The following is a 16,909-nucleotide window of genomic DNA, read 5'->3' on the forward strand; positions in this document are numbered from 1 at the left end:
GGGAAGGAAAAGAGGAGAAGAATGTGTTGGGTGGGAGAAAAGAGGCCAGAAAGGAACATAACTAGTGTGGTATTCAGCTCTGCCCATGTTTGAAGGATCTTTGATGTCCAGGAGGAAGTGCAGTGGCACAGTTTGAGTTTCTTCCTCCTGTACTACCATTCCACATCAGACATAAGAGCTTTCTGCTGGCTTGGTGGAGTGGGTAATCCAGGAGGTAATCCAGAGCACTGCATCCTAACTTGTGATAATCCATGTGAGGGCCTGAAGAAATTCCAGGCTTCCTTCTGTTTTAAAAAGGTTGGCTTTAGTTTATTTTTGTTTGAGCAAGTATACTTTCCAGGTGAGTTCTTTGAAGGGTGTTGCTGCAGTGGCAGGATCACAGCATGCTGGTCAAAGTCAAGGATACTGGTGCAATTTAAATTCACTTTTTATGTTTATGCCCAATGGATTTTATAACTTTGGAATGCTTATCTTTGCAGCCTTCCTATTCCATTGTCATAATTGTTAAGGTGTAGAATATGCTGACACATAATCCAAGAACAACAGAACAGCAACAATTAGGATACTGCATTTTTATTAACACTGGCTTTCAGCTTCATGCTTACTTGAACTTGGCCTATTTTCTTCATAATACAAATTTATTCTTGGTAAGAACTACTTTAGCTCCATTTTTATAGAATATTTGTAGGGAGGGGTTTAAGAAAGCCTCAACAGAAAAGAATAGTGTAAAATGGAAAAAGTGAATCAGGTGGCTGTGATTTATGCAAGGCAGATTTCCAGGATTATTGAATTTCACTCCCAAGGTCAGTGTAGCATTCTGTAATTGAGAACAAACAGGCACTCACTGTAGTCAGTGATTCATTGAGAAGTCAGAAGTAGTAAGAAACCAGGCATTTTCTTGAAAGTACAATTATATGAGCTACACTTTATAGGAAAAAAAAAGCACATTATTGTTTTACAAATATGGCAGAAAATGCATTTGTGTTATAAAATTAAGTAAATATCCTTAAAAATTGATTTTAAATAAAAGGAGATTTTTCTACAGCTGATATAAGTGGGTTTATTGTCCATTGCTCTGTGTTTTATTGAGTTTTGGCTTGTACCACTATGACTTGTACAAGATGGGAATAAATACCAAGTACATACTAAATATAAATAAATACTAAAATAAAAATGGTGGCAATTTATATTTATTCATAAAAGTCAAATGACATTAGAAGGAAGGAATAGAGGAGATGTACCAGAAATGCTGCTCCAAATGCTGCAAATTATAAACAAACGTGAAATCCTAAAATGTTTTTAGATTAAACTTGCTACTAAAATCCTACCAACTGCACTATCCAAATTCCCTTTTCTCCCCCTCCTTATATAACAATAAAAAACTCACTTCAGGAAAATACACTTGAAGCAATTCCCTGCTCAGTTAATAAATCCTGCTGTAGATGTGCATATGGTAGTTAATTATTACTATATAAGAAGGTGGGGATCTCATTTCCTTGCTTTGCTGACATTTAAAACAATGTCAGCATTGTTTTATTGGGAGCATTTGCACAGTGCATGAAAAGAGATCTGGGTGAACCAAGTGGCAAAATGACATCTATGGTTGCATGATTGTTCCCAGTGAATTTCCTTTTTTATAGAGAATTTACTTCCCTTTTACCTTGTTCCACATTTCTGTTTCTCTCTGTAGTGCTTTTCTCTGAATCCTCCCTCCCTCTGGTTGTCAATGGATCTTGTTTCCCATAGTCTCTTTTGAGGAAAACATGAACCATATCATATTTCAGTTTCAATAGAAGTCTTGTTTTAGCAGTGGGTGAAAAGGAGTAGGTCTGCTGTCAAACTGAGCCAAGACAAAACCCTCAGAAATCCCTGGTTTGTAATAAGCTGCCTCAATCATTATCCAGACACTTACCCCAGTTTGGCCAAAAGAGGGGGAGAATTGCAGTGATGTACACTTAAAATTTCACACTGGAAGAAAGCACTTGGGATCCCCACACACTTTGGGTTTCCATGCTTGTGTGAAAATAAAATTATATTTTACTGCAATTGCATTTTGGTTTGCAGTTAAACAAGAAATATATTATTTTTATACAGAAGTGTGGTTATTTTTGTCTTGTTAACAAGAAAGTACCTCAAGTTATGTATAAACAGAACTTTTGTCACCGTGTTTTTCATTGGTTGAAAGTTAAGCTGTTAAGACAGCACAGAACATTTGCATATTCTGGAGGCAAAAGATAACACAGCCAACATTAATTATACCACATAGAATAAAGTAATAATAAAGTACCTTCTAAAACACAGTGTGAATATAAAGAGCACCAAGGGCAGCAGCCTTTCTTCATAAATCTCACTTTATAATAATAAAATGTCACTATTCCTCCAAGCCTTCATCCAAATAATAAGTTTTAAGTTGGACCATTGAATCAAGGAAGCCACAATCCATATTTTATTTTGTCAGTGAATTCCATGATGCACTGCATAATAAATTTACAATGTACAGATGTGGGACTAGGAGACATCTCCTGAATCTTTAAACTCTGTCCTTAAATAATGAAGGAAAGCTGGTTGACAGGTGTCTACAAACAGACACATATTTTTGTAGCTGGTGCACAGGTAATGAATTCCTAATAACGTGCTAAATATAGAAGTTTTTCTAACCTCCATCTGCTGTACTACAGCATCTCTTCACAGTGGAATGCTCTTATCTAGATAGCAGTAAAAAGAGTATTTTTAAAACACCACTGGGTGCCAGCAAGGCCCACATACATTAAGGATATATATTACTATCTTTGACATGACCTTGCCCCATTAAATATTTCATATAACCAATAATAGAATTATTTTTGTAAAACATTTGCCAAGAATGCATTAAATGAAACTATCATTGGGAATCACATACACATTCAATGAGATTTGGGCTGTTATCCAAGGATTACATATGCCTGAAAGAAATGTTTAAAATTGTATTCCTATATATGTGAACTGCACAGAAAAGGTATGAGGTTTCCATTACCCCTTGATTTCTTGCTGTGCAAGATACTTGACCTTCACCTATCCAAGTTCCTTAGAGAAAGACCAACTACACCACAAGTTGTGTCCAGTTTAGTCCAAACTCAATGTGCTGTGTCCCCTTATAATGTTATGTATGAAAGTACAGACCTGGGTCAGTATTTGTTAAAAGTGTGACTCTTTGGGGCTGTGAAGCATCACACTGCCTGATGCAGATGCTTTGTCTCCACAAGCATCTGTGGAGAGTGCTGCTACAGAGCAAGTGTTATCAGTCAGGATAAGGATCAGCAGGATTCCTACTGAATACTTGAACTCAGTGGAGCCACCAGTGATCTGAAAGGAAAACACTTGATGGACAATATTCCTCACTATTGATTGTTTACTTATATTCTGGTTGATTTTGTTTTTCTAGCTTCCAGCACAGTAATGAATTTTTTTCCTTATGACTTTTTGTCCTTTTTTCCTTAAGCTGGCACAAAGTTCAGTCCTGGTCAGTGGTGTCTGGAAGCTGCCATCAGCTCTTCAGATTAGATGGCAGCACAGAGAGTCTGACCACCTGTGCTGCCATTAAATCTGGAGAGCATCACTGACCTATCTTTGCAGAGTGTTTCTTACCCCAGATTTCCACTTGGTTTTTGTTTGCTGCTGGGATGAAAGAAGCTGGGATGGCTGTCCTTAATTGCTGTCACCCAATGCAGTCACAGTTAAAATGGTTCTTACCTTTCACCCAACAAAGGCTTTTATCTTCTTGAAGCATTTTCTGAAAAGATTACTTGCTTAAAGTATCATATGAAAAATAAATCATACCATGATACAACTATGACTTTCTGCATAACTTTCTGTCCAGTTTTGTACTCAGACATGGTTTAGCCTTGGTAGAAATATCTCTAAGGTAAATAATTTGAATAGTGTATCAATAAACCTTGTTTCAGAAATTTCCATTAAAATTTTTTTCTGAGCTTACTTAGTGACTTGAGTCATGGAAACTGACAGCATAAAAATGGCTGTAGACAAACTTGTGTAAAAGATGGAAATGAATTGGAAATTACTACATGAAAATGATACTTTGGACCATAATGGGGAAAAACGAAGCCACAGAAGAATGACAGTGTTGAAAAACCACAGGCAAAGCATTTAAAATTCAATACTAAATATCAGAATTACATTTATGAATGGTAACAATAGGACTAATACAGTTAAAATTAAACTATTTTAGAGGCATTTGAGAAAGTCACAGGAATAGATGTAATGCTTCAAACATTGCATCTAGAGTGTACAAAGCTGCACAAAAAGAAAATGTAAAGCTGACAGTGGGCCAAAGCTGCTTGCACCAAAGATCATCACAGCTTCATTACAACAGGATTAATTAAAGGCTGCTTGAGGAGTATTGTTGGGACAAGGTGAGGGGACAGCACAGTGGACAGCAGACCATGGGAATTCGCTCAGGTTTTGGAGCAATGGCACTGTGTGTTGGCTGAGGCATCACCCAGTGTAGCACTGACTGGACAGGGTGCTCAGGAAAGCTGAGTGGGAGAAAAGCCCAGCACTGCTGGTGCCTGGAGTGCAGCTCCAGCTCTGATTTAAGGGGCCTCACTCCAAGCATTTACATCATCACAGCACTGAGGTTAACCATCATAGCAGCCTGAAGGAGTCATGGAACTCATTGTGCTGTTCCTGGGTTTATCCTGCAGTTTCCTCGTTTCAGCAGACAGGCCAATGACCTCAGTCTTGGGGGAATATTGCATGGAAACACATCTGCTAACCCAAAGGTATCAGCAGGATGCAGAGAGAGACAAACACGTCAGGAGTCTTTTTTGGGCAGCATGTGGTTCAGTTCAGACTTTTCGGGCCTGCACAAATGATCAGATCAGGCTGTTTCTGTGGATGATCATCAGGAGACACAGAGGGGAAAATACTCTGGAGGGGCTGGGAATTAAACTGAGTTGCTGGAAGAGAACAGATTTGCTGAGCTTTCAGGATCATGTATGGAAGTTCATGAACTGCAAAGTTCTTGCAGTAGGATGGCTTTAACTGCTCCTAGTGCCTCATTTGAATATAAGGATGAAATTTCTGCAAGCTTTTTGTGTAGACCTGATTCTGCCTATTTAAGGACACAGGACCTTCAGAAAAATCCCAGCTGGGACTCTTCCTGAGAGCAAATTTCCTAAAATAACAATCACCAACACAGAGCAGTAATCTGCACCTTTTATTTTTAGACTTATTAAGATCCTGGTGTGGAGGATAACATCAAGTAAGAAAAACACGCATGTGATAACATTTCCAAGCAGTTCCACTTTCACAGACCTATTTCTCTGCTGCCAGGAGGCAAAGAAGTTGTTCCAATAATTCATTACTCACTCTGGCTTTTTTTTCTTATCCTAGGAAAAATATTTATCCCTAAAGAAAAGCCTGTAGAAACCCGCACAGAAGAGAAAGTCACCCTGGACCCAGAGCTAGAAGAGGCCCTGGCCAGTGCTTCAGACACTGAGCTCTATGACCTTGCAGGTTAGAAAACACTTGGGTGTGATCCTCCCACGTGTCCAGCTCTTCTCTGCCCAGACCTGCCCCAGGAATGTCTCACCCTGACCCCCCAGGCACCTGCTGCTGCTCTGAGGTGGCCAAGCCATGGGCCACACGTGTCCCAGGACAATTGAAGTGTGACCTGACAGCTGCTGCATTTCAGACTTCTCTGTTAAAACTGATGTGTCAGGCCAGGGGGGAGGATGGACCAGCTCCTGTGATTTGGGAAGGGGAGGGTGGGCAGTGAGTGCTGGCACTGCCATGGAAGTGACTGATCCTGCTGTATCCACACTGTTTGTACCGTACTACTGCTACCTCCTCCCAACTCTGGCATCCCCAATAGCCAGATAAACCTGTCACAGCATGCAGTGGATGAAATCCTGAATCCATAAGGAAATTTGGAATCTAACCCCTTGAATGAGAAAATGGTTGCTAGGTGGTTAGACCTGGGTATCTTCACCACTTCTGATTATTTTCCAAGCTTGCTAATATCAATCTGCTTCCATAAGAATGGGAATGCCAATGCATTAAGCTCATCACATGCCCAGTGAAATTCTCAGATACACCAAACAATAGAACATTGGAGTAATAAGAAGTTCAGGTTGTGTATTAGGGAAGAGAAGTGATTAGGAGTGTAGCATTGAAACAATTTACCCAAGAGGTTGTGGGATTTCCATCCCTGGGAGTTTTCAGGCTCCAGCTAGACAAAGCCATGTCTGACCTCATTAATGCTGGCAGTGCTCCTGCCTGAGGCAGAGGCTGGACAAGATGACCCACAGTGGTTCCTTCCAGCTGGCACTCCTGGGATATACATTCTACACTGACTCAATTGTTCAAAAATCTATATTGGAAGTGTCTGTATCTCCAGAATTTGGAGCCCAAAAGACTCTCCCTACAAGCAGGCATGTCACACACAGTTAACATTTTATAAAGGGGGTTTTGTTTGGGGACCTAAACTACAACTTGTAGCAGATACTTTCCTGCAGTCTGTGTTCCTGCCACTAACTTTGTATCCTCTTGCTGGTGTTCACACATTTCAGCTGTTCTTGGAGTGCACAACATGGTCAACAACCCAAAATTTGATGAAGCAGGAGCCCGCGGTAAAGATGGAAAAGGAATCGTGAGAAGTAAGCAAGCAGATTTCTTCTGTGGGCTGCAGGTCATCTTTAGGGACTCCTACACCTGTAGGTGGGGGCTGTTGGTCTAATTTAGTGTAATGTAACTGGGCCTAACCTTGGTTGGTCTAATTAATCATGAAAGGTGACTTTCTAAAAGTAAATACAATCTCAAAATTCATTATAATTACAACAGTAGTAAACAGATCATTCCTAAGGAAATTTGTTTTCCTAGAGAGCAGTATCTGACTCTGCAGAGGTGTTTGAAAGAGTGGGAGTATTTAAGAGGCCAAGACATAAAAATTTCCATTCCACTTCAGTTTAGGCAGAAGGCAGAAAACAGAGTGAGCTGTAGCTGAGAGCTGGCCACAGTTCAGGCCAGGCCATCTTGCCCCAAGTACCTACACTTGAAAAATGACTTGTAACCACTGGGCTCAGGTGTGGCAGGATCCTGTCAGAGTCACATTTGTGACCAGGGTCACAACATGAGCAGAGTCACCTGGAGCTGCATTTACAGGGAGGCAAAGGCTGCCTGGATGTGCTCCTGCCCCAGCCACTCCTTCTGATGTCCCAGCTCCACCTGGCTCCTGTGGCAGTGTGTAAACATTTCTGTGCTTTCCTGGGGACACAGGAAAGGAATCCTTCTAGAAATCCCCCAAGAGAAACAGCTGTAGTTACTAAAAACAAATCCAGAAATGTTTGCACTGAGTAAACAGACCTTTGGTGAATCAGATCTTAGCTCAGCAGCCCACAGGAGGCTGGATGGAGGGAGAAATGGGTGCATCTGAATTCCAAGCTTTTCTTGAGAGCAGCCAAGCCTTGATCCAGAGCTTGTCACCTCCAGGCCCTGGGATATCAAGTGGTCTAAACTTTACTTTTTAAGACAAAACTGTGGAATGCCCTTTCCTAGGGAAACAGTACTAAAAAAATGTTTTATTCTTTTAAGGCCATGAGAACAGCAGCTATCTTTACCAAGGGCTTTCCTTTCCATCTTCCATTGCTAAAGGGGAAGTGGGAAAGTAGAAGTTACCATGTCACTTCATTTTTCTCAGGATAAAGCTGCTCTGCAAGCCTCCCCAGTGGGGCCCTGTGTGAGCTGCCATCTATCTCATAACAGGCAACTGCATGCATTGCTAATCCTCATAGATTTCAGAATATTTTTGTTGTACTGAGTCAAAAAGTCAGCTATGTGAGTCAGCTAAACTATGCTCCAATCACAGACCTATGAACCAGAAAATCACCATCACATCACTGTATTCTTTGGTCCAAAAGCAACACCTTTACTTGACCAAGTGAAATGCTTCAGTAAAAATTTGTTCATCAATGTGGCAAAACAGCACCATGATTAAAGAAACAAGAAAAAGTCACAGAAAGCAACAAGAAGTAGAAAATGAAAATTCCTCCTAACTCTAGACTGAGTACACTGTGATGTCTAACCTGAGGATGGGGTGCTTGTGTTTCCCCTGCTCCCAATCTGGCAGGGTGTTGCCACAAGTGCAAAAAATACTTTGCTTTTATTGTTTAGTTTCTATCCTTGCATCCAAGATGAATTCTCTAAACTTAATTTTCAATTCCAGCTCCCTAGGAAGGCTGAAGTGTTATTCAGGGATATGTGAGGTCTCTTAGGGAATTAGTTAAAAAAACTTTGGCATCAAAGGATGCAGAGTGAAAACCAGCTCAAGATTTCTCTATGACCATCTCTACTATGAGTATGAGTTCTAAAAAAAGATGTGGTTTTGTTTTGGCCCATGATATGGCATGAACTTTTACCCATTGCAATGAACAGCAATGTGTATTACACTGAGACTTGAGCACAAGTCTTCAAAATCTCTCCCTTTCCACAGCATAAAATAAAAGGATTCAAACATTCTTGTGGTCAAAAACATATTTCTTTCTTGCTTCTAGTGGCTTGGGTGGTCAGGATTAATAAATTAATCTTCACAACTATATGCATGGGAATTAGAAGTAATAATTGTGTTCTAAGCTATGATTTTTATGCATCTCTGAGAATATTTATAGCTCGTAGCTTCCAGCACTAAATACCACAGTTCTTTGGAACATGACTGCTCAAAGTTTCATAAATCTTGGTGCTGGCAGACAGACTTGCTTTTCATGCTTTGATAGTTTTATTGTTTAGAAAGTGCAGATGTTGCAATTTTAGAAGAGCTAATTGAATTTTTAGAAAGGCTGATAGTATCAGCTGAGAGGAGGAAACTGAGGGGCCTCCTGCTCATGTTGCTTTATGTAGCACAGTCCATTCATAGGTGCAGGGACATTTTCTCACTAATGAGCAAGTTCTGAGCACACCTTTCTTTACAGATATTAGCCAAAGTACAAAGCAGCCCTTGCAGTATATCACACCCCAAACAATAGTCTTCAAAGCTGCTTTGGCTCCAATTAATTGTTCAGGGGTTTTGTGTATAAAGAGGAATTTGCCCATGACAATGCTGCCCAGCCTCTGTGACCTGCAGTGACAGCTCTGGGAGCACAGGGGGGCAAAGGGCATGGCAGGGATAACAGGGATAATACTCCTGCTTGCAGGTTTTGTGATTCTCATAAACCCTTCCTGGATTGCTGCAGTGCAAAATGGGAATGAACAGCCAGAGTGATGATGTCTGTTCCTTGACATTTCATGAGATTTTGTGTTGCAGATGTGGTGAAAGGTGAAAAGGTCAAGCCCATCTTTGAGGAGCCACCTAACCCAACCAATGTGGAAGCAAGTTTACAAAGGATAAAAGCCAATGATCCTAGTCTCACAGAAATTAACCTTAACAACATAAAGGTAGAGCTGTGGTTTCATCCATGTCATCATGGGATTTATTCAAATACTTCCAAAGCCTGTGCTTTTTATCTTCAAATTTTGTCTCTCTACTGTTCAGAAAAAGCAGGACACCCAGGGAAGGAGTGGGGAAAGGACTGTTGTAGAGGCTCCAAGGTCATCAATTCCTGATACTGAGTTAAATGCCAATTGGAAGCCCAAGGGGTGACTCCCTTTGGCTGTTCTCTCAGCAGATTGTCGAGGAAGATATCTCATGGGTACTGTGTAATCATCACTGGCCAAATTCAATTAGCCCACACAGGCAACTGGAGGAGGAGCTGGAACGTGGGGGCTGAAGAACTGGCAGAGGAATGGGAAAGTGCTGGGCCTGGCCTGACCCAGTTCCAGAAGCACTGCCAAGGCAGCCTCAGGGCCCAGAGCATTCTCTGTCCATTCTGACAGACTCCTAAAAGCACCAGGGATGCTTCACTTGCATAAAGTGTGGCTGTTCATCAATCAGTTTCATAATAATTAAAATCAGCAGTGTTACTGGCTTTCCTAATTACTACATTTGTCTTCTTGCCCTAGAATATTCCTATTCCAACACTGAAAGAATTTGCAAAAGCTCTGGAAACCAACACACATGTGAAGACATTCAGCCTTGCAGCTACTCGAAGCAATGACCCCGTGGCTATTGTAAGTTTTAACATTACTGGGGAAAAAAACAAACAATTTTTAAGTAGGTCCATGTCTGCTTTAGGATTTAGCATTCTTTATTTTCCCTTGCAGGAATTCCCTATGGCTATGCAAAGTAGAAATATAATCTCTTCTGATCTACCTCTCCATTCTTCTAAGCATACTTATGTTTTATTTCTTGTTGGTACTGAGCTATGTTTTGCAGATTCCCTGTTATTCCCTGAAACTTTCAAGATGTTATCTCATGTTCCCTCTTTTTGACCCTTCAGGCATTTGCAGATATGTTGAAAGTGAACAAAACACTGAAAAGTCTGAATGTAGAATCCAACTTCATCACTGGGACAGGAATTTTGGCACTGATTGATGCACTGAAAAAGAATGAATCCCTAACAGAGATTAAAATTGACAACCAGGTAAAAGACCATTGGGGAAGTTCACTTTTGTTTCTCTTTTACATGGATTCCCAGAGGGTTCTGCCAGGGGACTCTGGCACAGTCAAGGCAGCCCCTGTGGCTCCTGTCCCCAGTCAGTGCAACCAAAGAGTGGAAAACTTCCCAATGAAACTACTCAAAGCCAAATACCAAACCCAGGGCAAAATCTCCAGGGATGGGATTCTCTTTGTAGTTTGCAGCCCAGTACTTAAACACAACCACTTAATTCTCTCTCATAAAACAAATGTTTCCTTTTCTTCTGGGGACACTTCACAGAGGCAGCAGCTTGGGACAGCTGTAGAGATGGAGATTGCCAAGATGCTGGAGGAGAACTCCAGGATTCTCAAGTTTGGATACCAGTTCACAAAACAAGGTCCAAGAACCAGGGTAGCAGCAGCTATCACTAAAAACAATGATCTGGGTAAGTGCCACTACATTTACTCATCATTTCTTTGTGTGAGCCAACCCTGACTCTCCCAGGCACAGCTCTCCCTGTCTGTACATTCTGATGGAATTTTGAATAAAGTGTTCTGTGTGAGTGGAGATGCAAAGCTCCTTGGGCTCTAGAGTAGAAAACAGCAAAGATCTTACTGTGATGAGGAGCCACTATTTTTCTCCTGCTCCTTCTGGGGAGTTATTTCAGCCTTTACCATGGAGTGTCTAAATTTCTCACTGCTCTATCCATGGTTCTGGCCAGTAAATGAGGAGTCAAACCCATCCTGTTTTTTCAGAGCACACAGAAGTCCTGAATTTGTTGTCCAGCCCATGGTGGACAAAAATTAACTTTGTATTTTTAATCAGTTCTGCTTCAGACAAACCATGATGTCTTTCAGCTTGGGTTTCCCTCTGTGGGAACTAAGATAAAAGTTGAACTAAAACCTTTTTCTTTCATACATACTTTTGGGGTTTTGAAATTTTAATTTTTAGCAATACCTAAGCATTCTTAAAACCATCAGTGTCCCAGAAGGGTATTTGAAATATCCCGTCTACAAAGAGAAAAACCTTTTTTCCCCATTATTTTATCACTTGCCATTAGACTTATGTCCTAATCTTCCTTTTCCTGTTTGTGTTTGTGTTGTTTGGTTTTGTTCAAGATTTTGTAGGATAGAATTCCTAAAGCAATTCAATAAAATAAAATAAATGAAAGCAAAACACTGAAAGCAAACACAAATGACTGATGCTGCACTGCAGGCTTATTAAAGTAATGGGATGTTTAGCAATATATTGTTATTGACTTTCTGTGGTGAAAAGCATTCATTCATCAAGTTCTACTGCTTTGTTCTGTGCTTCAGCCATTCAATATCAGAAACAGGACATGACACTTTGACATAACACTAAATTTTGTATACTGCAAGTAGGAGAACCTCACAAATCTTATCTGGCCAGGTCAGAAAAGACTCAATGCATTTTATTAGAATATGGAGTAGCAAATGCTGCCCATCTAAACCTGCTCTATACCAGGTATAATGTATCTTAAGTACTGTAAAAATTCACATGAGACTGCTTGTCAAAATAATCCTGCCCATAACACAAGGTTTACCACTCTGCTTTGCTGAATGGCAACTTCAACCTGTGTGATTTCCAGTGAAAAACCAGAATTAATTACTGACTATCAGATGGTTGAGGCAGTCAGAGCATATGAAGTTTAAACAGGTAATTGGAGGTTCAATACGATTTTTTTGTCAGTATTCACTGATATTGGTACTTAAGAGTACCTCAAATTATTTTCTAAAAAAATATGATTATTGCTTACCTATAGTATATACTGTGCAATTACAGAAGTTATTCATTTTTGATGCCTAAAGCTTAAGTAATCCAGAGCACTGCCATGCAGACTAGAGCAGACCAGTATCAATTTAGCTGGAAGACAGTGGCTTTTAAAAGAACAATAAAGCTGTAATAAAAATTTAAATGGAATCACTGGAAGGAAGTGCAGGAAGTGGTGATTTCTTTATCATCTAAAACCTTTAGCTCAGAATGTGATTTTTGTGGAAAATATATTGATATGAACACATGGTGAAATTCTACAGTCTGTGATACAAAAAAAGCTGTTTAGCTACAATTGTTTAATTGGGCATTATGATCTATTAATTATGGTGTTTGTGGGCATTTCTGAGGAGCTCTTTCCCTCAGTGCTGGCTTCATGTTCCTGGGAAGGGGTAAGCCCTGCAGCTCTCAGGAGGCAGCAGTGACTCTCTGTTGTGTTGCAGTTCGGAAGAAGCGGGTGGAGGGCGAGCGGCAGTAGCCACAGATCCAGGACACCAGGCACCACTGGAGCCACCCCAGCTGCAGCCTCAGAGTGCTCACTGCTCACAAGGGAAGGCACTGGAAAACTGCTACAACGGGAGTTGCTCATTTCTGTTAATGTCTCCTTTTAACCTTGAAAGCAGAGCCTGTTCGTTTTCAATTTTCTCGGTCAATTTAATCCTCATGAGAAAGGTTCATAGTTGGTTTGATTTTAATGAAGAAAATGGTTTGCAGTATCTGAAGCCAATATGCAGCATCTTAACTGTGTTACTGAGCATAACATATAGTGACTGTGACCCTTATTTTAGAAACTTTGATATATAAAAATATGACCTTGTATATGGATAAGGGATTCTCTGCTGAAAATAGAAGTTTTAGGGCCAAGTTCTGCAATGCCTTATGTTTGTGAATAATCCTTACCTATGTGTATAGTCCTGCTGAACTGAATCCTGCAGTGGGCTGCTCCCAGGAGTAGAGCTAGTGATGCCAGTACAGGTTTGCAGGTTCACACCCTGAGCCTCTCTCCTGCAGTGGGATCTGGGCAGCTGGATCCACCTTGGGATGGCTCCTGTCCCCTTGCTGGGTCTGCACCTGTCCAGCTCCCAGTGCAGGATCACGCCTGGACGTGTAAACGTTGTCAAAGCGCACTTGTTTACATAAGCTTAGGTTAGGTGGATCATTTTGCAATGTTACACTGATGTTTTTTATTCTTACTCCACATTGTAAAGTAATATTAGTGCTGCCAATCCTATAGACATTGAATGTTTTGGGGTTTTTTTCTAGGCCAACAAGTTTTTGTTTGCTACTAGAATGCACAGTTTACAGCTAGTGATCTTAACCTAAACAAGTATTCTGAGCAATATTTGTTTTGCTTTGAGCCATGAGTTTGACTTTTTTTAGTTCTGGTATTTATGTACATTTCTTAGCATTATAGGACTGTTCTCAGGACCTTTTAGATGAAGATTAATTAAATACTTAACCCAGGAGAGCCACTGTGCTACCAGGAAAATACATTAAAGGGGTAGTTTTGACAGCTACATAACTGACATTTATATGCTGCAGTTGAGGTTTGTCCCTGTATCACAAGGCATGTGGGTATTCGTGCCAGTGTTCATCTGAATAAGGGCAGATTTAAGCACATGCACAATGCTGTGCTAAATCATGGCCTTAACTTACATGCTGGACATTATCTTAACCCAGTGGAAAACACTCACAAAGCAGCAGCTAACCCCAGTGCTCAACAGCATCAAAATTTCAGTAAGAATTCAGTCTGATGTTTCATTTTGTGTATTTTACCATCTAGAACTCTCTCTACCACAGTTGTATCACTGCCAACAGCTGACTGACAGCCAGAGGTTCATTTTGGTTACACTTGTGCATGCTGTGAGAGCAAAGGGATGCTCAGGCCAGGTGTGTCACACCCCCCAAGCTTTCAGAAAGCTGCAGGAATGCTCCTGCCAGCACTGTTACCTGGGCACACCGACCTCTTTGGGAGCAGGGCTGAAGCAACTTGCTTGGGGCAGTGCTGGACAGCACAGTCCCTGCAGGATGCTCCTGGGGCAGCAGGGACTGCTGTGGGCACTGAGCAGCTGGCATCCAGGGGTCAGAGAGCTGGGGAGCCCCAGAGCCGTGGGTGGATGCCTGGAAGAATTCCCTGAGAGATGTTTTCATCTTGCTAACAGGATGAACCCACCCTCTGTGCCTTTTGTAATGGAAATTAGTAGGTCAAGGCAATGCTCTTCCTGTTGGATACTGGTCTTTGTAGTGGGGTCCAAAGTGAGTAACACTCGTTGAAATCCCACTTAAAATACTTGGCTAAAGTGGCCTGTTGAGATGGGATATAAAGTGCAGTAGCCACAGTTTGCTTCCCTGAGAGCTCCCAGTCTCTACAATTTCCACTTCTTCCCTTCCTCAGAATAAACTGAAACCTTTGCAAATAAGAAACAAAACACACAGGGGAGCCTTGCTAAGGTTTTTCCCTAGATCCATGCAGGATTTGCTGTAAAAAACTTTGATAACCCATTTAAGAAAAAATTACAAGTTCTGTAATACAGTCATAACTCTGCATGGGCTTAAAAAGAATCCTCACAAAACATTTGGGTTACAAGGGGAATACTGGGCTTTGCACCATGAAGTTTCATGGGTGGAAGGAATCCTCATCCACTAAGCCTAAAGATTATGTTACTGATAACCTTCAGTGATAGGAATCACATTGCCCCTAATGTCTTGCTCTTTTCCTTTGATCCAACCAAGGGAATCCCAATTATCAATCAATTCTTTGAAGATTTTTTAATGTTTTTTTTTCCTTGAAGAGTGGTATGTATCTGTGTTTAAGGGAATCAAGTGCAATCCATTTCTAGTCTTAATTGCCATTGCCAGTGCTGGTATTTGCATGCAGCAGTTTCACAAGGATGGGTTGGCCTGGCTGCTTCGTGGTGTCTGTACAGCTTTGCTCAGAGCCACACACTGGTTGCACACAGTGGCTCCATGCATGTTTGCAGCCCCATGTCCCATGGATGGGGTCCCTGGCTGGGGAAAGCCCTGTGTGCTCTCATCCCAGGCAGGTTCCTGTGCAGGGAGCAGCCTCACCCTGGAGGGATCATCTCAAACACCAGCCCCACCTTGGGCCAGCAGGCAGGGCCAGGCTCTGCTCCCCATGGCCAGCACCTGGAGTCTGGCTCCCTGCAGAAGAGAGCTCCCAGGCCCTGGCTGTTCTCTGCTGCCAGGCCCTGCCAGGGGGCTCAGTGACCAGGGATGTCTTTGTCCTGCCTCTTCTGGGTGCTCCAGGTTGTCACCAGCCTTCAGTGTCACAGGTCACACATTTCAACCGTATAAAGGATGCAACAACAGCACACGATGATGCTTGGAGGCAGATTTTAGTACAGGATTATTTAGCTGGTTAAAAATCTCTGCAACTGACACAAGGGGACAGGATGTGACGAATTATTTCATATCCTATTGTGAGACAACATCTGGCATTGTCAATGCTGAATGGGGAACAGGGACAGAAGAGTCCTTTATTCTTAAGCAAGCATTCAGGAGTAACTTTGTCTATTTTTGCACATTGCTTCTCGTGTTGACTGCTTCAGTTTGGTTTGTATTTTTATACAGTTTTTTCATGGAAAAGCTCAGCTTTGTGCATGTCCCACATCCGTGTGAGGTGTAGCGTGCAATGAGGACCATTTGTGTACCTGTGTAAGTGATGTTATCTCTGAACAAAAGGAATTGCATGCCACAGTGTGGTGCATATTGCTCGAGAGGAAGAGAATTACCACGCTATGTAACAGTGACTCCCCAGCATTGTGGTTTTTATAAATAAATCTTCACAAAGGATTTGGGTTTTGCAGTTTTTCATGGGTTTGCGACTTGAATCCAGCCCCCCTTGGTGCTCTGGTATCACATTAAATCGCTCTCTCCACTGGGGCTCTTGCAGCTTTCACTCTCCTGGATTTCACCTTCCCAGTGGAGAGACGTGTATTTCCTGCCCTCTGTTCTCCAAAGCGTCTCAGCAATTTCCATATGGCACCTCATTAGAATTTGACACCAATTTCTTTCACATTATCCCCATCTCTAAGGTTCAGGGCTCAAGTGCCTTGCAGGCATGCACTGAGTTAATGACATGGTTAACATGGCCCTTAGAACCTGTGCTGCATTATAAAAGAGCTGCCAAACACACAGAAATGCACAGTGCATAGGGACAATTGAAAAGGAAATGTCATCTTCCCACAGACAATTTGCTCTCCACAATCCCAGAGAACTCCACAGTTAACTTATATTGAAACAAAACATCTCTACCTGTTATAAAACTGCCTTTACTTATGTCACTACTTTAGCTGTGAAATCTCACAGTAGCTTTCTTTTCATCTCAATGGATGAGACTCTTCAAGAAAATGAGGAAATCTCATGCTGAAGGAATAAGAGGGATCTGTGTCTCAGTGTGTGGTTCTGCTGGGATTTGCAGAGTCTGAATAAGAGGAGTGCTCATGGGAACTGTGCAGCACAATTCCCAGATCCTCAGTCATAAGGGAATCAGAGAATACAGCTGCAGAGCTGCTCATGAGGTCATGCACTCCATTTCCTATCTCCCAGACAGAGTTTTATTTCTACATAATTCATAGCTTTTACAAAAAGAC

General features: G+C 41.5%; 1 protein-coding gene across 4 annotated transcripts in view; it reads left to right on the forward strand.

The window, feature by feature from the left end:
* Positions 1-16,109, forward strand: part of LOC130257478 (tropomodulin-2) — a 34,094-nt gene extending 17,985 nt beyond the window's left edge. For all 4 annotated transcript variants that reach the window (XM_056500025.1, XM_056500026.1, XM_056500024.1 and 1 more), the window contains exons 4-10: positions 5,392-5,514; positions 6,570-6,656; positions 9,296-9,426; positions 9,991-10,098; positions 10,368-10,511; positions 10,806-10,950; positions 12,740-16,109. In XM_056500025.1, coding sequence (XP_056356000.1) covers positions 5,392-5,514; positions 6,570-6,656; positions 9,296-9,426; positions 9,991-10,098; positions 10,368-10,511; positions 10,806-10,950; positions 12,740-12,774 — 773 coding nt within the window. In that variant the 3' untranslated portion in view covers positions 12,775-16,109. The remainder of the gene's footprint in view (positions 1-5,391; positions 5,515-6,569; positions 6,657-9,295; positions 9,427-9,990; positions 10,099-10,367; positions 10,512-10,805; positions 10,951-12,739) is intronic.
* The last annotated feature ends 800 nt before the right edge of the window (positions 16,110-16,909 follow it).

The sequence above is a fragment of the Oenanthe melanoleuca genome, chromosome 10, assembly GCF_029582105.1.
Source record: "Oenanthe melanoleuca isolate GR-GAL-2019-014 chromosome 10, OMel1.0, whole genome shotgun sequence".
Lineage (NCBI taxonomy): Eukaryota > Metazoa > Chordata > Aves > Passeriformes > Muscicapidae > Oenanthe > Oenanthe melanoleuca.